Source organism: Tinamus guttatus, unplaced genomic scaffold (assembly GCF_059628265.1).
Source record: "Tinamus guttatus ecotype Peru unplaced genomic scaffold, ASM5962826v1 Tinamus_guttatus_pri_ptg000247l, whole genome shotgun sequence".
Classification (NCBI taxonomy): Eukaryota; Metazoa; Chordata; class Aves; order Tinamiformes; family Tinamidae; genus Tinamus; species Tinamus guttatus.
In genome coordinates this window covers 3996428-4020173 of record NW_028288781.1, presented here as the reverse complement: position 1 = coordinate 4020173, position 23746 = coordinate 3996428, and the positions used below count along the sequence as shown (strand labels likewise).

The window sequence follows — 23746 nt, the reverse complement described above, 5'->3', positions numbered from 1 at the left end:
TTTTTAATTGTAAAAGTTTTTTGTGATGGAATTCAGGAAGAAGACTAAAGGCAGAAAGCAGCAGAGACAAAGAGCTGCTATTAACCTACAGATGCTACCGCAGGGTTCATTTTGAGATTGGTCACACTGCTTAGCCAATGAAGTTTTGGTGTGACCATAAGGGACCACCCTTTTCTGGGGTGAGAGGGCAATTTGGTCTCCATGCTCATTTAATCCTGAGACGTCTTTCAATGGACTGTCAGTTGAATCTACATTGTGCAAAATTATGCATGCAGTTTTTACGCAGCCTATTGTTCGCGGAGCACTTAACCAGCATTTCTCAACCAATTTCCATTTGGCATGAGGTCATTGGAGACCCAAGCAAACATATAGGGAAGGGAAATGTGACTTTCTGCTCCCCTTAACTGGAATACTTAATACAGATAAATACAAGCATCAGCCCTGCTCTACGTAAAGATTTAATTTTTAACAAATTACAGATGGATAGTTTTCCGTAAAGGAAAATTAGTTACATGTCACTGCCCCAGAAAGATGACTTCCCTGCTGGAGAGTAATGTGGCTAAAGCGTTTTAGAAGCTGGTGCCTGTAACGTTGTGAAGCCTCGAGGCTGGAGCAGCAGCTTGCAGAACGGCAGCGTGCGTTCGCTGCGGCTGCTCCCTTCCCTCCGCGCTATTCCCACATAGCGCAAAGAGGCCCGAGGGGTGGCAAGCAGCAAGCCAAGAAACTCTGCCAGGAACGGCACAGAGCAGGAGAGGAGAGGGCACCGATTCTGAAGATAACATCTAATTAGAGTAGTAATACTTTAAAAAACCTGACTATAGCATGTACACAGTATTTATTGATACATTTACAAAAAAAAAAAAAACACAATTTTATGTTAGCTCTTCCAGGAACATTTAACATTTACATTTAAAACCATATTTGGCAATAATTGTCATATAACGTTTTGTACAAGTGACATCTTACGCAGCCAAGATGTGCTAAGTGAGCTTTCGTCCAGTGAAGTTCCTTCCATTCAGTGTGAGATCTGTAGCAGTCTAATCGTGGGTAATCTGGCCCGTCCTGTTACAGTGAAAATCACTTTACGAACATTTTAATGATATGCTGGCATTTTATTGTGATTGGTTGGTGGTTGCTTTTTCATCCGTCGTAAATGAATACAAGTTGACACAAGGATACATTTCTAGATTAGATCCACAACACATTAAAGAGTGTGTTTGCTCTCTCATTCCCCGTCTTTCCAATTAAGTTGGTGAAAAATGTAACTTTAGTATTTTACAGGACATGGTAAAGCTGTCTCATCTAGGTGATGTCTATATTATAAAAATAAAATAAAATAATATAAATATGTAACATGAACCCAGTGCCCATTGTTAAATAAAATATATGATAAAAAGCAGACCTTCTAGGATGACTGGTTTTGAAATATGCGAATATAATTTAATTATTAAACACTTGAAACAGTCTTGATATTAAGCTGCAATAACCGGATTTCTGCATCTATGCTAGATAAAGAAATGCATAACATTCTGTAATGGAGTTACATTGACGAAGGTGAAGGTTACAATCTTACAATGAATTGCCTACATAAGAATGCATTAAGGAGATCTGAAATACTGTCTCACAATGTAGTTCCTCTTACCTTAGAAATTGTTACACCTGGATTTTATTAAATCCAGCAACTTATCTGGTGATATGTCAAAACTGCTCTCCTATTGCTATGCTCCGATTGGTACAGACACAAGGTTTCTGGGATGTCAAAAAATCCCCTACGATACCATGAAAGTCCTTGGTGAACATGTGCTTTACAGTGGAATCGCTGTGTAAACTATTTCTCATGAAGAAATATATATAAAAAATTCCACTAGCTGCAAAACCGTATTTGTGAGAGTGTGTGCATGTGTATGTGTGTACGTATTGGATATCTATACATCTGTGCCAATGTACAGAAATATTTGCACACATGCAAAGAATTTATCTGCACATTTTCAGATATTATAGTTAAATTAATAAAGTAAATCAAATCACCGGTATTTGTTGCAAGAAAACAGTCTTTAAAAAATGACAGGTTTCAAAATAAATGCCCGTTGAAAGTGTAGTTTCCACATAGTCCCAGAAACTATACAATGTAGCTGGTTAGGTCCAGCAAATAGGATGTCATGTCTAGGATCTGATCAAGAATACCTGCCCTTGTCACTCTTCGGATGTTTCTATCCACTTGTTCACACTGGGGGCCGAGATAGCCTTTTTTACACAAGCACTTATTAGGCCTTACACAGACACCTCCATGTCGACAGGCTGGGTCACATTTTGCTGCGGGTAAAACAACAACAATATTCTCATTAATGCTTTCAATCGCACAGAGGGCAGAAAAGGTACAGCATGTATTGGCGTGGCAACTACTTTTCTTTACAATTGGATAATGCAAAGACACACGCTAAATAAATAAGGAAGTAGGATGAAATGCAGAAGTTGCGAGGCATATTTTTTCAAGTTTTAAGGGAAGGAAGGAACTGATTTTATGTGCCTGAAAGAACATCATATAGGATGGACATGAAACTCAAACAAAAGGTCTGGAATATATCCAATTATCAGGTATGATTTTGGAGTGGAAGACTCGACTCAACCGATTTTAGGCTCCAAATAGCTTTTATCGCTTGAAAATGAGCCACATTGCACTAGACTATAGACACAGCTGTGGGAAGCGATGGTCTACCTCATCCCATTCCTTCTGCTGGTAAGTCAAAATGTCCCAGTGCGGTTGGGACAGCTCAGCACGTGGCCCTGCCTAACCTCAGGCAGGCTGATTTGTGCCTGCAGGGTTGTATGTTGCAGAAGCCCCTTCCACTAGCAGAGCCGTCTGCAACTGACTGCAGAGGGGCTGCCTTAGGGGCTGCCCTTCATTTAGGACTGGCAAAATTGAATCCCCTTAAAAAAAACAAAAAAAGGGTATTTATTTTAGATAGCCTCTGTCAGGCAAGTTTGAAAGTCTTTCATTTCTCTTTAATAGACGCCTGACAGTATACCAATACAGTTCTAGTCTGCTCAGCTGTCTTTACGTTTTGAAATTTAAATGCTACATTAAATTCTCACTACCGTTAGTAACACCAGTAATGAATAACTTCAGTTGTGGAAGAATTTTCTCCTGGCGTACAGTGATTGCACTGTGATAGAGAGAATGCAACTTTCTTTTTGAAGATATTTTACTTCTTCAGTGGTACCTAATACATATTTACAGAGATTTGTAGTATGGCATATAAAGTGAATTCTCTTGATTTTATTTATGAGTTTCTTAGTGACCTGAGAAGGAAACTGATGCCTCATAAATATTTTTTCTTATTTAAACTATAAAACTTGGAATCTCTGTTAAGTGCTGTGTGGGGTACAGTGAAGAACGATCCTCAGTCTATATGTCATTCTTTAGGTTTTGCGTATGTTGCATATATGAAACTCTTATCATAGAGCTGTAATATTTTTAAACCAAGCAGATTATTCAAGATATATTCATGTTCACATTGGAGAGGTTTTTTACTTTGCATGCCACTTGGGCAAGAGCCGTAGAGTGATACATAAACAGCAGCCTCTGGTACCCAGGCTTGCTGGTATAGGCTGCTGACAGAGCACAGGCACAAGGAGAGGCTCAGGGAGACCCTGGGAGCGCAGCTGTGGCCCGCAAGGTCACTTATTCATTCCTCTCAGCCCTTTGGTGGCCTACTCAACACCAAGTTTAATCACAGTTGCTTATTCAAGTAGCTTTTAAAAGCTATGTTATGGCAACGAGATAGGATTTAATAAAGGCATCTTGATTAATTATCATGGATAATAATTTTCAGATTAACTAGATTGTGATAAGTTGTATATAGAGTTCTCTAACAAATTAGAGTCATTTTATTTTGTAGGATCAAAAATAACTAGGCATCAAAACTCAAATAGCTGCATTAAATTCACAAAGGTTAAAATATGCAAAATAATAACCCGCAGGTCTGATTATCTCTCATAACCAAGTCCTCCTGTCTGACACAGACAATAATGATATTGCACAAGTAAGCAGAATGTATGGACACTGAATATGTACCGCTTACATTTCCTTTTATTTTACAAGCTGGATGAAAAATCACGAGTACTGTTGTTTGCCATACTTTGCTATTGCATTCTGTAATAGTTCACATTGCAGTAGATATTTAGTTTTTAGCTATCATTTATTATACTTATGTAGATTTTGCACCCACTACTCATTAGATCAGTATCTCTTTTATGGTGTCCTAAAACTAATGGTCAATGACACATACTGAGAATTTCTCTCAGCACATCATTCAGAGTAAGCTTATGACATGCCAGTGTTTTTTTCACTTGTTGCCATGAATCTCTATACGAACCGGTTCTGCAGAACTCTCCCTCCCAGCCTTGATTACAGCAGCATTTTCCGGTGGGGGTGCAGTGCCCGTTCCGACAGTGCCTCGAGCATTCAGATGTCAGCGGCTGTGCAGGCTGAGCTGTTCTTTTGCATTCTTCCGGGACTAAAGGTCTGTATGAAAATATACGAACCAAACATAGCGTTAGAAGCAAGGGTCAAGGAGAGAAACTGCTTTCGCACATGAAACACAAGATTGAAGTTCTTACTCATTAAAGCTGCTTAAAGCAGATTCTGGAGGACTGCACAGAATGATACAAAAAGAAAAAACAACGTTTCTTACTATGAGGGCTGGAGCACATGTATTTGCTGCTTACATTTAGAAGGATTCTGACAGTGAATGGGGAATGCAAATTTTGTTCTTTTTAGTAAAAGCATGCCCAATTCTGCTTTCTGATATCAATGGGAGAAATCCCTGTTCTGGATTTGATATTTTCTCAAAAACACCAGAAAAACAGAGATGGCATGTTAAACTACAGAAAAATACAGCACAGTCTATTCTTCTTTCCTATGACTGCCTTTGGAGGTCTTTTACAAGATTAGATATAGTCCCTGAGACGTTGTGAAGGTTGCAGCTGGCGAAAATAGCTTGCTGAAGAACATATCATGGACAGCATGTATCTGCAGCGCTCAAGGACTTGCTTGCCTATGAAAAGATTTCTGATTGATCTCAAGAGGGTAATTTCATCCAGCTAGACCCTAAGTAGATTTTAATAAACCTGAAAGGCTGTTTTGCTCCCATGGTAAAGTTAAGTGAACTGAGCACTGGACCTTAATGAAGAATGATATTATTCTCTGCAAGAAAGAGCAACTTGGTTCTATACTTTGTCCATCAGAGAATGGAATCATTTAACTCCAGCCAAACTGTAGAGTTTTTCTTCTCTTGTTTCCATTTGGAAATGTTAAAATTAAAAAATGAAGGAATTGAATACTGCGCCCTATTATTTTGGAAGTATGGGTGGAGGAAAAGTCCCTAAGATGCTGACTTAGAGTAATAAGTTTTACTAATATCCTTTTTGTGGGGAATTCTTCAATTTGAAAGACTTTTGTTGAGAAAATATGTGTACACATGTACAAATAAAGTGTATAAAGTAAAATACTATAGTTTTTTAATCATTTGATCCAAATATTGTTCCTATGGTGGTATGTGGTATTCAGTGTATGTCTCAAAAATTTAAAATTACAGCATTTCTTTTTTTCATATTTTGCTTATGTAAGAACTCACTATAATACATGCTAAATTCAACTGAATATATACCTTTTGTTTAGAGAGCATGACTAATTCAGTGCAGAATCTGATGGTATTTTTTTCTTGTGTCTTTTGGCTTTTCTAATGGACTTTTATATTTCCAATTATATCCTGAAAATAATAATCTGAACAGCGGCTTTTATGTCATGCACTATGACATGCACAATGATTTTACGTCCGTTTACAAATTTCGTTTGACATTGCAGATTTTTAATTTTTGTTTTTCTCTTGTGAAATCCTCTTTGGAATGTATATTTGGGTGCTTATTTAAGGGAACAGTATACCTGGACAAAGTCAAGTTTAACTAGCTGAAAGTTTACTTTTGATACTGTTTTTTGGGAGGGAGGGCAAGGTGGTGGGAGAGGGACTGGGGGGGATTGTTTGTTTGTTCTTGGTATTAGATCTTATGTAATGAAATTTTTATGTCAACCCATACAAAATATTTTGGATTTCCAATAGACTTTTTTCTATTTACAAACCACAGTATTATGTTCCTTAACAAAGAAATAACTGCAGTGTTTTCTGACTTAACTGTTGGTGCAACTTGAAAACATTTATACGTGTATTAATTCAGGTGTATTTCACCATACTGACCACTGATTTTATTTGCTCTTTGAGTTTTGCTGTTAGAGACTGACAGGAGGCTACAGGTACCCACTGCAGGTACCACAATTTGTCCCAGGAATGGGTTTAATTGCACAGGAATAACTTGAGACAAGCATGGGGAACTCCAGAGAGATCTAAACAAGTAATTGAAAAGAAGTATGACAGCAAACTAAATTAATTGGTGGCAAATACGAACTAATCCATTCTCAAGGAGATAATTTGAACTACTGCCATACTTTCCTAAGGTTGAAATTTGCAGGAAAAAAATTGTAATGTTTTCATGGAGATCTTACTTAAAACTTGGCTAAGTGTCCAGTTAGAATCCAAACAAAACAAAATTTTATGATGTAGTGAGAATAAAACAGAAAATAACATTTCACATTATACTCACACTGATATTAAAAAAAAAAAGTATAAGGAAATAGCTGGAATAGCACTTTTACACTCATTAGCCTATCAAAATGGAAGTTATTAAATTTCTAGATACAAATTCCTAGATATGGAATAAAAAATGGAGAGGCCTTAGAGTAGAGAAAGAAGGAGTATGACAGAGCTAAGGAAAACTATGGCAGGAAAAAGAGGAGAAAAACGATGGAGGAGGAAATATTGAAGAAAAAAATAAACTCAAAAGAATAAAATGAACATCCTTTCTAAAGTATCAGTGCAGCCCATGTTCCAGTAGGATTTTGAACAGATATTTCTATGCACAAGGGGGTGATTCGAAGCAATCTTAGTTCGGGTGGAGCTTCATTTGCAAAGTAAGCTCGCGTGGCTGATGCCCGCGAAGGCCGTCCCGGCAGGTCGGGCTCGCATCTTTCCCCCGTTCTGGCCTGCAGTTTGGTGGTGCTCAGCACACATTTTCTTGCATTTGTCTTTGGAGCAGAGTGGCTTCATGGTTCACGTGTTCACAAACGACGTGGGAGATTCACAGGCAATGTTGTTTTGAAAAGCTCCACAAAATGATAAGGGAAATCCCAGCATTGCTGCCTCAGTGGTTTTCATAGGAGCCTTGTTTAGATTTGAAATCAAAAGATATGTGTTCTAATTCCTAGTGCCGCAAAGGGAAAAATCTCGACTTGATTTTTTTATAGCTGTCTGTGTAGGAGGCAACTTTCTATCTTCACAGACTGTCTTAAGTCTTCACAGACTCTCTTAAAGCCCATTTCTTTCCAGTTATTTTAAATGGGAGTCTTCTCTTTTTCTCATCTGGAGCATCTCTTGGAAGAGAGTTCCAGAGGCATATCTTTAGCAAAGAGTGACCTCACCAGTCCCATAAATATATTATTTGTAAAGATAATGCTTTATTTTTCTTAAAAGATATGCAGTAATTGTCCACGATAGTGTTGGAATGTTAGGTTCTTTTTATTCGTATTTAACTGAGGAGAAAGAAATCCTACTTTTTTGTATCCACCAAAGCATGGCTGGTCTCTTTATGCTTTAAAGTTTCCTAAAGGTCTTGGTACATGTGAATGTAACCTTGCCTTTTATTCTTCCATCAATCAATAAATTGCACTCCTCAGCCTCGAATAATATTTATTAATGGTGGGGTGGAGTAGAAACACAGATGGAAAAAATGCTGGTTGGCAGAGTGCCTTAGGACAAGACTAATACAAATGCAGCTGCAGCAGAATCCTTTTAGTGTAGGAAAAAAAGCCCTGTTTTTCCCAGTTTGTATTATGGGAGAAGACGCACTTCTTTCTCAGGATTTGAATGCTGTGGCGCAAACGCCTAACAGGAAAATGTCCCTGCCCCAAACACTTTGTTTTGCATTCCTAGGGCTTTAAGGGGTGGAAATTTTGAGGCTCAGTATAAGCGCTTGAACTGAATCTCATCAAGAGAAAGTAAGTCTTGAAACTGGCTGTCGGGTCCCGATATTTCCAGCACTTACTTAGACAAGTGTATGATTTTGTTTACAGAGCTGGTGCTTCGCTGTGGCTCTTCATTTGGAAAATGGAGGCAAATAAACGTAGCCACCCTTTGGGCCAGGGAGATTTTTTTCCCTTGTCTTTCTCAATCTATAAAACTCTCAAGGGCACAGCTTGATTACTCCTACAGTAAGCAGTATTTGGCCTGCAGTAAGTCAGCCAAAAATGCAGCCGATAATGGCTATTTATATTGTCTGTACAATTCTAGTTATCTTAAAGAGCTGTTCATATATACAGCAGGGTACAGTATATCTTACTTGTTAATACACCCTTTCATAGGACTGTGTGACAACTCTAGATGTATGGAGCATGGAGGAAAAGTGGCACTGGGGGCTGGGGCCCTTCCTGGGACCCTGCACCCACATGCTCAGGAAAGGGAGATGTCTTGACTATACAGTGTGTCAAATAATTTTTACTGCACTACTACAGTTGGTATTGAAAAGTAGCCTTTACTCTTAGTTAAGATGAGCTAAGGCGTGCCAAAATATGGCATGCTTTAACAGATCAAAATTCATCATAGAGCTTCTTAGCGTTTCTTGCTGTCTTTAGTTCATCTTTGCACAGTTGCACTCAGTGCTCAGAGTGATTTAGCTGCTGTGTGCACTGGCCTGCTACTCACACGTGCGTAATCAGGGCACGTGGAGGGGTGAATTCAGCAGTAACATAATGGTACTGAACAGAGCGCAAAATTCCTCTCATCCTGCTGGTGACGCAATATTCAAAACGTATACTTTCTTGAAGTGGGGGAAAAAAAAAACATGCAGAATTCCTATAAATGTTAAAATTCAAGCAAGAGGCAAGGCCACAGAAATCCTGATTGTGGTACAAAATATGTGGAAGGAGTATTATCCCGCAGTTAACTGAATACAGGCTAGTCAGTGTTAAAATGATATCTAAGTATCCTACCACAATGTGATACTACTACTTTTTTTTTTTTTTTCTCTCTGTGAAAGAGAGAATTTCAAGAAAAAATAGTTTTGTGTCACTGTAATTTACTACATGTCACTGAATAAATATAGCATCTCTTCAGGTACAGTTTCTAAAATTAAAAAGTATACCTTTAGTCCTGGGAGAGATGCCAAAAGCTCGTTACTTGTCTCCAGATTTACTACTTGGGAATAATGTGGAAAAAACTCACAGCTTTTAAGATTTAAAATCAGCAGCATATCAAATTCATTCTTATATGGTATACTTGTTCATGACCTCTAGTCTTAAGAAATTCTGTCATGTTTGAGAACTAGTCCCTAGTGAAGCCTGTATCTATGTTAATAGCTAAGAGGTCAATGCAACTGCTAAACAGTTTGTATTACTGTCAGGGTGGTCATGAAAACAACACCTGCTGCATGAGCACTTGGCAGCTGGGTCAACAGGCACTGTGGGAATTTATCAATTTAGGGGGCCACTTGCATAACACTTTGACTGATGAATTGGGAAGGACTGGCTTACTGGGCTAAAGCTGCTCTATTATGTATGACTTTCTTTAGGGTGGCAGAGGCTTCCTGCAGGCTCCAGAAAATAAGCAAAAGATCGACCGAGCTGTTTTTTCCTTATAAAGCGGTAAAAAGGGAGCATGCTCTTTAACAAACAGGGCTAGAAGGACTAAGAAAATGGAAAACAAAAACAAAAACAAGAACTTTTACAGTCAGCGAGCTGTGATGTGATTAAAAAAATCCTCAGGTTTTTCCATCGTGGTTACAAAGGGGGTTTTGTAAGTATTTCTGTAAAGCAAAACTCTCTAGACTGGTATTCACAAAAAGCTCTAATTTCTCTTTAGTGTCTCTTATGGGAATAGTAACTGCATGTGGGTAGGTAAATGAGATAAGATTTTTGCATGCTAAGGCTAAACTAAATATAATTAGACATTAATTCTGGCTTTTCATTCCCTGAAATGACTTAAGGGATAGTAACTTTCAGAGCAGAAAAAAAGAAATACGGCCCACCTGGGTTGGTGAGAGCATTCACCAAAAAAAACCTGCCTCATTCTGTGGACAACTTTAAGCAGTAGCTTCACAATATATCTATAAGCCATAAGGACTGAATATTGTTATGCAGATTAGCCCAGCAGTGAGTGTTTCTGCATTTCCATTCCCACTGTAACTGAAGTCTACAAGAAGGCTACACTTTCATAAATGCTCTCCTTATGCCTTCCTATCAAACTCTTGACTGCCATACTAAAAATCACGAAGGGTCTTGAAAAGAGCCCAAAGAAGGTAAAAATGAGAAAAAGCCTAGATGTAGTCCCCTAAGGTTTGAAATCAATCTGTTTGGAAATATTCGCTGATAGTGGAAATCCCAGAAGGTGATGATGGAAAGGATGATAAGAAGAATTACATACTTTGGAGGGGCATGAAAGAGGAGTGAGATGGTTTGAATTGGGTTCAAGTTTCACTCCAACAGAAAGCAGCTATTCTGGCTGTTGATACAAAACATATTGAAATCCAGATCTATAAAGTGTTACACATATGGAGAAGAGGAGGGATTATTCTTCCAACATATGCGAGGTCATTTAATTAAGCTCTAGTCTCTATTGCAAAAGTTAACTGCTAGTCACAGGGAGCCACACTGGTCCCAGATTCACAGGATCCCAGATTCATGGGGTTTGGAATCATGGTCCAAACAGTGACAAATACCTAAAACTTCACAGTGGATACAGCAGAGCAGGACTGTCCTCCTATAAAGTTCTCTGGGCAATCTGCTTTTATTCTTGCCTTTTAAATGGAAGTCCTTTGCATTGTCTTCCACTTTTAGCACTCTCTGAATATCTTTTCTTTTATCTATAACTTGCATAGAGGTAAAAGTGAACATAAGTGTTCCAAAAGAAACCTAACAAAGCCACATTATGACTGGCCTGTCACCTTCCAAAGTTTATTTTCCTACTTTACTTCTTGATCTGTTCCTGTCTTTTGAAATGTGGCTTTCATAGAGAGCTCTAATTTGATGCTTAAATTACAGTTGATACGAACCTATCAACAGATATTTGTTGTCTACATATGCACTTTTTCATGTTGTCAATAGCTGATTTTCTCCTTTTACAGCAGTGCTATGAAAGCACTACTTTTTTGATTCTGGTAGCTATGTCTTCTTATTTTTTGGTCATTTTTTTTATTTGGGCTTAACACTATTTACTATTTCTTTTCTATGTGCATATGAATGTGCTTGTAATTGATAGTGGTATATACTTGTAGAAACAGAGAAAAATATGCTTGAGAAGAAAGTATATGGGTCACAAAGACTATTTAAAAAAATGCTAATTTTTGCATTGATCTTTAGGACATGCCACTAACACTGTGATGCAGTTGAAAAATACGTCTTTCCTCTTTTATCCTCAATAGTTTACCATGCTTGAAATTACTTTCCTTCTCATTGTATTATACATTATATTCTCTGATATATTGGATGTATTTTCAGAGGTGTGGTTTAACTTAGTAAATTTTTCTCTTGCCTGCTCTTTTAACTAACTAATTAATCTAATGCTATTTTATTTTATATTAGTTTATATTTTTAATTCTCAAGGCTTCCCAGATTTTCTCTAAGCCAAAGGCTAAATATGCTATTAGTTGTGATACTCTCCACCCACCTCAGGTTTGGCATTAGGCAATATATGTATATTTCGTAGCATCTCACATACCATATTTAGTTTTCAAATTGTGATTTAAATTTTTCTTTGTGTCTCATCACTTCTTTTCCTGACAAGTTCCAAGTATTAACCTATCCTTGAAATGACCTGGGTAGGAAGTGAAGGATTATTGAATAGTGTGCTTGTGATGAGAGGCTCTGCTCTTTAGCAGTTAGATAAAGTATTAGGAAACATATTATATGAGGAACTGAACAAAAATTACCTGTGGTACCTTGGATTCTATGATTCAAACTGCCTTCAAGCTGGAGGAATTCAGATTCTCAATATTGATCATATTTATCTATTTGTCCCAACACCACCTCATTTTTATTACATATGAAGCATTCTTTTAGGCTAAGGCCCTCCTATTACTGATTGCAGAAGCTGTGTGTGAAAGGTGAGAACCTTTTGCCATCTTCCTCTGATCTTCCAATGTTTTAACAACTGTTTGTTTTTTTTGAAATTATTTCTTGTTTCTTGTGTTCGAGTCAAGATACTCATAGCCACAATTATTTTTGAGAGTAAGTTTGATTAGGCAGCAGTTTTCTCCAAAGATGAAAAAAAAATCCATGTAATATTTATTATTTGGGATAAAAGAGTAATTTCATAAACTTGCAGCAATTTACCCATTACCACTATCACTTGGATTAAGCGATTAATTTCCAGCAAGGGGTTGCCACAAGGAATCCCACCGGTGTTCCTTTACACCACTCCATATGTATCAGGTCAGCTCTGCACATGGTAGAGCCTGCCTGGACCCGTTCAGTACAGGCTTTGTTAGCGAGCAGGGAATTTCTAAGCTGTGACAAATCAATTCCTTGATGACTTTATTTATATCTGATGCTAACAGTCTTCCTGTAGCATCTCTATTTTCTTCTCCATAAAGTTCACTGTGCTAGGATTTACACCTTTCTTTGATGGTGTAAGAGACCTACCATGGGGAAGACTGGAAGGAGCGATGAAATAGTAGTATGCAAAAAATATTAGTATTTGATAACCAATACTATTTTGTTCATAAAGCTAAAGCTTTATGCATGAATATCTGCCGAGGCCATGGAATGTGACCTGGCAGGGAACGGTAAGTTGGCTTGCAGTGCTCGTGTGTGCAAGTAACTGAGTATCTTTCCCCCAAAAACGGCGAGGACTTGAGATTGAAAAACAAAACAAAACTCCAAACTTTGCCTGAATGGAAATTATCCTATGTTTCTAAAACATCTTACGGAAAACTCTATCCCTTCGCCATAGTCTGTTTAATTTCAAATATGTGCCAATTTACAAAAAGAATCCTCTCGTTTTCTGGTTACTTTCACCGGTAACCGAGCACGGGCTTGACCCTTTTCCATGCATGAAAACAGCCAACCGTGAGTGCAGCGATGGGAGGTCTGGCCTTTCAGGTATGTCAGCTGAAGACCACCCTACTGGAAGAGGTAACAAGAACAAAAAGCCAAGGTCAAACAAGGGAGCCCCTTGTAATTAGATACTAATAGTGGATTTAAGGTGTAAAATTCACTTAAAACCATACACCAACAGACTAAACAATCCAAATAAGAATGGCACGTTTTGTTCTACAAAAATGTTTTTAATACCAGAAGGCATAAATAAAACACTTGTAAGAACCTTGACTGACAGACTGCAGTAACCTGCAGTAACATCTGCTTCCAAATTAATTGTCGTAGGTCTGGCTAGTGTGATTATAAATCACTGAAACTTTACTGTAACTTGTAGTAAAACATGCTGCCAGTTTCATGGGCTGAATTCACGTGTTGTCCCAGTAACAACTTTTTGAATTTAAATTCTGGTGAGAAAATAAATTACTCTGTTAAACAGTCAGCAGCAGAAGCATAAATCGAAGCCTAATTATGGTGCAAATGGGGAAACATGTTGAAGTAGATGCCGCACGAATAGGCAGATAGTAATTCTTAGGTTGCTTTTGTAAAGCCTGATGGGGATAAAATAATTAATGCAAGCAATTTAATTTCTGTTGCCCATGTCATTTTGTGTTATTTTCTGATGCTTTTGCAGGATGCTGTATGGGTTTGGACTGAGAGAGGAACAGGTTCCATCATTAATAAAATGATATTTCTCCAGCTAACATGAGTGTCTGTTAATCACTTTTTCTTACTGCTCCTGGGGGCACTGGGTTGTGGAGGGGACCGGCTTTGTGCAGTATTTCCAGATTCCCTTTTTAGCAGTCCTTGTCTTTCAAAGAGCTTACAGATGATCATATCTTCAGAAACTCTGTTCTGGTAATTTGCGCTTATTCTCATTTTATCGCTGGCAAATTAGTAATAACTATGCTGATTGTATTTATTCTGTATCATATAAATGATTTGGATGGAAGTCCTAAGCCTTTTGGAAATTGCTACTGATTGTTAGGAACTGTTAAAACATTAAGCGTATTTTTGGCACCCAGTCCAAGGGTAGGAGATTTCCTTCTCTGAATTCTAGCTTTGTGCTACAAATCTCCCAAGAGAAAGAAGTAAATGTATCAGTGTAAAAGAATATGGAAAACCAGTAAAAAGGCGACAATTCACACCCGCTGAGGAATCAGCTCTCTGTATTCTTCTTGGTTTGTGGTATCTCCCATGAAAAAAAAAAGAAAAAAAAAAAAAGAAAAAAAAAAAAAAAGAAAAAACCAAGAAAGACAGGAGATGCTTGGGGAAGAATGAGCTTATACAGAGAGCTTATGAAAAAACTGAAATTGTCAGACTGGCACTGACCCAGGAAAGCTTGTCCACTAACTTGTCCTGTCCAGTTAGCTCCTGGGCATACAGGGTAGGCACTGTCAGCTAGTAGCAACCTTCTGAACCAGCTTCACTTGGGAGCTGCCACACCACAGCGGCACTTTAAGCAGCAGCAGCACTAGAAGAGGTCCAGTGTTACTGCCTTCAGTAGATACTGCATAGCCCCTGTCATGGCTACTGAACTGCCCGAGGTATCTTCTACCTGCACTGATCCGTAAGGGCCTGTTTTAAATATGCCTAAACTTCAATGAAAACCATAAAAAGAATGTCAGTGTAAGCTGGAAAGAGATCTGTATTTAGAATAATGTCAAAGATTAAGAATTTCAGGAAGATAATGCAGGCTACACTTCATTCTGGCATTCAGTTTGTATGAGACAGTGATGACTTTTACAGTATCTATACCCCTTGCTGCTGATGGTACCTTTGAGCATCACAAAGTAAAGCTACATGGAAGAACTATATTTACCATTAGCTTTTTCACATGTTGAAGGAAAGACTGATCTCAGTGAGTAATGCAGTGCTTACCTTTTGGGGTCAATGATCTTGTAGAGTTTTCCATTGTGAGGTTGTGTCATACTTTTACTGCTTGATAATATATATATCTCACCTGTTAAGGAAGCCAATGCAATAGATTAGTTATCCTTTCCTGAGATGTCAAATGCCTAAGTCATGATTGTTGTTATCTAGCTCTATTTGCAAGATGAAATTGGAAAACAAAACAAAACCCTTACCACAGAAAAAAATCAACAGAATAATTGCCATTTGAAAATTTAAATAAGCACTTTCCCCCAAGTGATGCTAAAACTGTGAAAGAGTCTTCACCATGAACATTTCTTATTTCTTATTTCATGAACATTTCTTATTTCCTGCTGTACCAAATTGATAAAAGTATATAAAAATTGGGAAAACAGGAAGAGGGGGTTTATTGGCTCCTGCAGTATCGTTGCCTGTTAAACCCACGATGTTGAGAATAAAAGCAGACTGTGTCTCACAGGATGTGAGAGGGAAGGTAAGGACACTTGCCCTTTCCAGGAACCCTTTCTTTTCTGCGTTCTTCTTGCCCAGCTGGTAAGGGGTACATAAGACAGCAATCTAGGCCACTTTGGCAAAGGAAAGGCAAAGGCCTATAGAGTTTTTCTTTTCAAACACTAACTATAATTTTGAAGAATTTAGCAGACAATATTTATAAAGCTTACATTTTAGTAATTTTTTTTCTATTTACCTGACTCATCTTCACCAAATCCCAAGATGGGGCCCGAAAAGAAACCTCGACACGAACCGCTGTTGCCAAGACAGAGGGGCTTTTCTTGCCACTGTTTAGTCACAGGACTCTGTTGCAGTGTTAAAAAATTTCTGTATTCAAGAACACATAAAGCAATTTGTTATATTTCATTTTGAGTATGGAATTTTCACCATCCAGATAAATAATTAAACTCTTACAGGAAGTATCACCACAGATGCATCTGAGTGTTTCATCGTCTTACAAGTTCCTGCCTTGTGTTTTTCAGATGTTCAAATAGCACAGCATTTCCCTTCCTGTCACTCAGACATTGCCAAACTATCCTATATATAGCCATTTGTGAATACTGAGCTATTTGGCAAGGGAAGACAATGTCTCTTCACTTGAAAAGCATTCATTATTGTGCTCCATCAATAATGTTTCCGTAAAACTCAGAAAGCTTTCAGTATCTCTCATCAGTCAGACCCCAGTTTTGGCAAACATTTCCATTATTAACATATATTCCCACTACAGTATAAATAATATATATAAGTGTTTGCAGCACTAAAACCTTAAGTGAGCCTTGGTGTTAGTGTCATTGTCTCTGCTTCCTTCCAAGGATTAGATGTGTTACATATGTATGTTGCTATTCATCAAAATGCCCTGCTACTTCATTTCCAAATCTAGAGTTTAATTTGTGCAGCCACAGTGCTAAACTGGCAAAGTGCCATGATGTGCAAGACTGGTGGTGTTCTATTATCTGGGAAACTAAATACAGCCTGTTATAGTTATTATACAGGATAAGTAAATATAGCTTTTATGGATTTTTGTTTAAGATTGAGATTATAAGATACCTACCCATTACGGTCTCCAAATACATAACTTCCATAGAGCCTTTCAGACTGACAGCCTCGATAGACAAATCCACCAACCAGGGAGCCGCTGCTGAAGGGTTTGAATTCTAAAAGCGAAGGCTCGCTTTCTGGAAAGGAACTACCATAGCATTAGATCATATGCAGTTTCCAACTTTGATTCACGTTTATGAAAATGTTATTATTTCAAGATAAATGTTTAATTCCATTCAAACATTCCCCAAAATTCAAGAAGCATACCTGAAAATGAAGCATTAAGAAAATCAGAAAGTTAAAATAAAGGTTGTTTATGGAACAATGAATTGGGGGTCTAGATATGGGAAGGCTCTTATTATCTTTTTTCCATGCGCACAATCTGGGAGTATAACACTGTCTAAGGATTAGGTCCTACATTCACTGGAGTTGATGAGATTACTGCAATTAACTTTTATGTGTCGACCCAGTCTACAGAATAGATCTCTTCATGATTACAACAAAGCCACTTTTGCTGAAAAGTCCTTTAAGTATGTAAGGGGACAGATTCCAGTAATTTTCAGCAGAACTTGTTTTCAAAGCCATTTAATGCTTTGAAAACACTTTCAAAAATCACTTTTTTAGTGGTGCAAACATCTGTGTTGCTTTTGCAGTTGATATACTCTTACCACATCTTTTAGTCCTAGGAAATAGTCATCTTAAAGGATATCTGAATGAAAATGTTCCTATTAATACAATCAAAACACTGCTTCTGGTAAAAGCAGGGTCAAACTGAGATCCTAACTACATAATTTTAAATCCAAGCCACAACCAGTGGAGCTTCTGATTTTAGTAGGAATATTTTTATTAGTTTTCCATCTTCAAGTCCTTGATAAAATTTCCCAGATTATTTTACAAGAGTAAGAGTTAAAATTACATGAGGGAGAAAAAAGATGATGCCTTTTTATTTAGGCATTTGAGCCTAGACTTAATATTGTCTAGGTGTTCTGTGTGGGCACAATATTGCTTAGCGTACTCCATAGTAAAGATGCAGTCAAAATTCTGTTGGAACATTGGTTTACCAAATATTATTCTTTGGTTTGGCATTTACAAAATGCACACACAAAATACAGGCCATAACTACAGTAGAACAATTGCATTACACATTGGGATTACTGTACTAGCAGCACAGAACCTCTGCTTTCAAGTACAGCACAGGTGAGAGAAGACTAGGGAAGTGAAAAAAACTCTGCAAATGCTCTGTACCAGGGTATGGTCACTTCTTGATGCCTTTATACACCTTGAAATTTACCACTTCTTACTACCATCAGTTTAGAAGCTGTTAAAAAGTTCAGCCAAGGCAGATCATAGCTCAGAGTAGCTGTAACCTGTCTTATCTGAAATACTAAGGAATATTAGTAAGTGTTAAACATTAAGGATAAATTCAAAATGATGAATGATAGTCATACTGATTCAGAGACTACATAAAATGCATAAGTCCCTGATTAGGTTTGTTTATCCTATTGCAATCTAATCTAAACACTAGTCTATTTTTATGAGCTAGTAGTATAGTGCATTTTTCTAAGTTGGTCGTTTTAGTAACATTTAAACACAGAGTTCAGTCATTTCCCTGTTTGGTTTTGGTCAGTTGTTGTTTATCTCATTTTTTCCATTAATAGAAGGCGCATTACATGAGGCTTACATTCTGGTTCTTAAAAGGTTATTTGTGAATGACTAAGAATACATTCCCATCACTTCCTATTTTCCCAAATCTTTTCTTTATGAGCCATCACATGCAGCAACAAACAGTGAGATCTTTGACAGGCTATAAAAGCATGTTTCTTGAATCTTATTTGCATGCCATAAGACACCATCAAGAATACAATTCAATCGCTCAGCTTTTGTTCTGCCTAGCATCTTTTATCTACTTGTACCATATTTTCCATAAGTTGTATCTTTGGAAGGTAGCCTGCCTTGTCTATGCAGTAAGTTGCCTATCAAGACTGTACGGTTATGAAACAGTCATATATTGTTTTGTGCTTTCCATCTGTTTGTCCATGGACACAGAAGCCTATTGTTCCTAGTAGCTTTGCCCTGGTTAGAACTTACCATAGTCTTTCCCCTTTATTATTTGTAAGATTCTTGCTGAAGATCTGTTCTTTGCGTTTGAATCCGAGCAAAGTATAGTTAAATTGAGGTTTACATCTGTTGGGTGGCGATCCACAGCACATCTGTGCAATAAAAAGTATAAGAAAGTCCATGAGACATGAAGTGTAATTCCCCATTAATAGTATGAAACAAAAAACTCTAAAGAATTAAAATTTATTTGTGCTTCCTACTCATTTGGAGGACCTATTTCATACTACACCCAGACATCTGAAAAGTGCATCCATTTCACATGTGTGGGTTATATACCATTCCTGTCTCTGCACCCTTTCTTATAAAATGTGGTGTAAAACTCTGTATTTGTTCCTAATGGTAAAATGTGCTCTGCTCAATAACAGCTGGAAAGAGCAGTGCTAAATGAGCTGATCTATATGGCTAGAGATTTTGGACTGTAAAAGTCCTTATCTGAACGACTTGAATTTTTGAACTTTTTCAAAACATGACTTTAAATGTCACTTCAGTACTACCACCCACCTAATTTGCTGAACTGTGTGTTGTTTAGTTAGTGTTGCTCTTCTCCTTGTTATTGTTTAGCTTTCACCAGATGTTCTCATTTGTTCCCTTTTTTTCCTCCATCAAGATTCTACTGTTTTAGCTTTTCAGATTCTCATCCTCAGCTGTCTTTTACCAACTTTCCACTCGAAGTTTTCTTCTTTTGTAAATCAAATCATTTTATCTTCCATTAAAAACAAAAATCGACAACTTTGTTTTTGTCATTTCAGTCCTGACTTTTAATAGTTTTGCATTCTCTTCTTCTTCCCCTTTGCCAATGTCCATTTGCTTCTAACTGTGAAATATGTGTGGAGGTGGGGGAAGGAAAGTTTAAAAAGTTCATCAGTGCTTTTATTACTAAAATTTTGTTGCCAGACAAAATCATTTGTACTGCTTGCAAACAGTATGTGCTGCAGAGTCGTGGCATGCGGCTGTAGCTTACTTACCGGCCTGGATTGTGAAGTCCGTGTGCAAAAATTTCAGGAGGCTGGTTGGTGCTGTTGAAATGTGGGTTGCTCCGAGGTATGGAATAAGGGACACTGCACAGATCGGTATTCACATCAAGCCGTAAAACAGAACCTGTAAAATCACTGAGAAAGTTGGAGGATAAAATAATTGTTTTTTACGAGAATAAATAGTCCGTATAATACTACTGTGAACGAGCAAAAGGAACGTCCACGTTTCATGAATAATCACATCTTGATACTCCTGTGGTTCGGGCAGGTCCTAGAATTGTACAGAACTTATCAAAGATTCAGTTAAGCCAATATGTTGCCTTGTTATGTGCCTACTTGAACTCCTCTCATCATTGCTCTGTGAGGCAGCTTACTAATGAGAGCTCCTTTCTATTCCTCAGCATTGTTTGATGCCTTCAAACATAAGGTGATTATCCCCTTTACTATACTCACTGTATATTTTACCTAAAGTGTATTTGGCAGTATTTTCAATTCTGTGCTTGAATTCAATGATTTCTAGTGATAGAATACGTGACCTTATTTTATACTGACGTAAAATAAAGTATTAGAATTGCTCTTTGGTTCTGGTGTTAAATGTATCATTGTTGCAAAAGGCAGGAGCACCTGCTATTCTGCTGAGCCAGAGAGGCCTCAGCACGGCAGCCCCTGCTAGGCCTGTGAAGGCTCAGCGCAACACTTTCTCTAAATTAAAGCACATATTGGGCCGATGGGAGCGCAGCATAATGAAAGAGAGGGCCAAAGCAAGCTGACCAAACTGTATCGGTAAAACCAGAGAGGGATTGCTTCATATGTTCTCTTGACATTTTCCTGAGTGATATAGAGTTATTATTGACTCTGGTGTGTGTCTTTAGACACATTTTTAGTGCACGTGCTTGCTGAAGTCTTGTTCATAGAAAAATATTTGGAGAAAGATGTTGAATTGCTGTTTAAACAGAATTGCACCTACTGGTGAGGATAGTTAAATGGTTTGATAACACACAACTGTGGTGAGATATATTTCAAGAGTAGGAGTGTTCTGCAAACAGCAGCTTGCTAAACGCAGGCACTGAAGATAGTGATACGATAGGCAGTATAAGAAAGGTGAGTAGGATTTGTGCTGATCACTGCTGATTGGTTTTGATTGTGACCCCGAGAATTCTGTGAAAGCAGACAGAAAGTCTAGTTTTTGTACCTTAAACCATCCATCTCCTCCATATCATCTAGAGTGATCATGCCATCGCCAAGAAAAATGTATAAGAAACCATCCGGCCCAAACAGCAGCTGTCCTCCTAGGTGTTTTCGGTGTAGTTCTGCTACTTCTAAAAACACTCTTGCTGTTCTCATGTCAACTTGATGTGGATTTTTCCTGCAATATAAAGATATGAAAACAGTTTTTGTGGCTCACTGTCACTGTTTTATGTACTAAAAATAGCTTCAGTCATTCAAATTATACTTTTAACTGTGGATATTCTAATTTAGAAATGTAGAAAAATGTCAAAAGATAATTTCTGAGAAATTTCAGCTTTCTAGCATTCACAAAAATTATTTTCAACTTATGCACAATAAGTAGGATATAGCTATAATTAAAAAGGATTCTTAAAAAGAATAAAAGTGTGTACTTTTATGGTGTTCCAAAACTACTGTTTGAAATAAAATCAAAAATAATTTTTCTGCAAGTACCCAAGTAATGAATGATGGTTCATTTTAGGAAGGGGAAGTGCTATAACAAAGAAGACTCCTTATAAATACAAATAATATAAATATTTGTGAATTATAGATTTCTAATGGTACCTGGACACTGTGTATTCTACGACCCTAAGGATGTGGTCATGAGGTCCAATAGCCCACCGTTCTTGGTTGGTGGTATAAGACACATACAGCTTTCCATTTTTCTTGTAATTGGGATGGAATGCAAGGCTTAACAGTCCTCTTTCATCTCCTCCCTGCAGTCAAATGAAAAACACAAAGAATTGTGAAGTTAATTATGTTCTTTATTGTGTTTCAGCTGGAACCCAAAAAAAAAGTTTCTTTCTTGTGGATAATCTTTGCCCAAACTCTTTTATTTCTTTCCTGACTACTGCACAAAAAAGGATTATAAAACATTTCACTTTGGGGAACTCTTACAGAGTTAGAACAAGACAATTGTCTCGTGTAGTTATCTATGCACAAGTCTCTTACACCACTTTTGTGGAGTGATTTGTGTATGTAATCTTTGGGAAGCCATGAAGACAAGTTTAAGTGCTGTGAAGAATTCTTTGCTGGGTTACTAGGTTGCTTGTAATTCGTAGAAGACAAATAAAAAGGTCTATAATCAGCAGTCGCTTCTAATCCAAGTATCCAAAACCTAAAACACGGTGCTGGCTGCCAACTCCCACTGTCTTGGCAATATGTTTAGAAAACAGTTAAATTGCTTGTGTAATATGTAAACCTTTGTTTTACCCTGGAGGCAGCAACATCAGTTGTCACAACTATGGTGGTCTGTTCGTCATAGTTAGCACACTGTAGGTAATAAGCAGCCTTGGTCTCTCTGCAGAGAAACCAGAGTTTTACATGTGGCCCTTCAGTGGAAAAGTTTTTGTTATTTTTTAAAATAAAAATAGAAAAAGCTCCAAACAACTTTCTTTTGTTATTACGTTCGCCACAAAGACTAGTACAGTTATATGTTAAGCATCAAATCCATGTAATGTACTGTGACAATGCAAATACCCGCTGCACATAAATAGAAGGCACTTTTTATCCTTTGGCTTCTAAAAATATATGTAATACTACCATGGCTAAAATTGTATTTATATAAATATAATTGCATTGTATAAATTAAGAATATATCTTAGGTTCATTTGATGCTCTTGAGGTAAGGCAGAGGAGAGAAGCTGAGGCACTGAAATAAACAAATAATTAACAATTTGCATTCAATTCACATATGTGATTAGTCACAAACCGAGAGTTGCTCTGGAGTTTAACTCAGGATTTGCCAGCCTTTCAAAAGCAGCGACACTGCTGTAGACTCAAGCTCTCCAGCTGCACCCATAAGCAGGCAGCATTTTGCAACTCTCACCACACCCATGATAACTAATTATGAAGTTTTAAATTATGAGAGAGAATGAAGCTTTTTAAATGTATTTGCAATTCGCAGTGATGGATGGGCCTGTCTTGCTGTTGAAAGATATCCCACAAAAAGGCCTAATTGGGAAAGTGCACAGCTTTAATTTATTTTAATTCAGGATGATTGCCATACTTCCCTTTTAATCACAACATCCAAAGAGAAAGCGGATTCAGAAACAGAGATGTAAGTAGGTCAAGAGATTTCAGTACAAAGAGGCTTGTACAATGGAATCTGGAGCCTCCTAATTTGGAGGCAGCCAAAATTTGCTAATTTGTTTGCTAGAAAAATTTAGTTTTGGGGGTTATCAGTGAGGTTAGTTCGGAAGACCTCGTTAGAGCTGCCAGATCAGTTGCAGTCATCATGGATGAAGGGATTGGTAATCCATCTCCCTCTCCTTTATGAGCCAAAAATAATTGTGCAGCTGAGTCTAAACTGCCTGTAGATACTATTGTATGAGTTGCTCAGAGTTTTGACCGAGTTATTCTGATAAAGTCTGAAGCAAATGGTGGCAAATCAGTTGCTTTGGGAACAGCAAGGCATGATTCAGAGATTCCTGAGGAGGATTGTGCCCAGAGCTGAGTTTAATGCATTTAGGAGCCTGGGAATGTCACACTAAGTGTGCCATGCAAGGTGAGTTCCTGAAATTATTAGTTAGAGAGGACCGTTCTGTGCCTAAGCTGAAGATTGGATTTAGCACTTTTTGTTGCAGGAGCCCTGTCATTTCACTGGGAAAGGAAGTTGTTGCTGAAAGAGCAAACAGGTAAAAACTAAATTAAGAGCTTTGAATGAAGTACCCATGAAGGAGGAGGTAATGAATACGGCACATTACATTTACAGGATCAGGACGGTGTTTCTACTAATTGCCGGTTTTGCATGACTCATGGTCAGTTAGAAGTCTAGCTCATTTTTTTAAAAAACATTTATTTCCTCTGGTTT

The 23746-nt window shown here is 37.7% G+C and overlaps 1 protein-coding gene across 2 annotated transcripts in view; it reads right to left on the bottom strand.

Annotated features, from left to right (window-relative positions):
• Nucleotides 1-942: 942 nt before the first annotated feature.
• Nucleotides 943-23746, bottom strand: part of HHIP (hedgehog interacting protein) — a 67777-nt gene continuing 44973 nt past the window's right edge. Inside the window, exons 5-14 of one of the 2 annotated variants that reach the window (XM_088526568.1) lie at nucleotides 21499-21650; nucleotides 20900-21073; nucleotides 19699-19842; nucleotides 18704-18825; nucleotides 16629-16752; nucleotides 15774-15904; nucleotides 15077-15158; nucleotides 4377-4525; nucleotides 2185-2313; nucleotides 943-1313 (exon numbers count right to left, since the gene is read on the bottom strand). In XM_088526568.1, coding sequence (XP_088382694.1) covers nucleotides 1303-1313; nucleotides 2185-2313; nucleotides 4377-4525; nucleotides 15077-15158; nucleotides 15774-15904; nucleotides 16629-16752; nucleotides 18704-18825; nucleotides 19699-19842; nucleotides 20900-21073; nucleotides 21499-21650 — 1218 coding nt within the window. In that variant the 3' untranslated portion in view covers nucleotides 943-1302. Of the gene's footprint in view, nucleotides 2314-4376; nucleotides 4526-15076; nucleotides 15159-15773; nucleotides 15905-16628; nucleotides 16753-18703; nucleotides 18826-19698; nucleotides 19843-20899; nucleotides 21074-21498; nucleotides 21651-23746 lie in introns of both variants that reach the window. The other variant, XM_088526567.1, reaches the window with a different exon arrangement.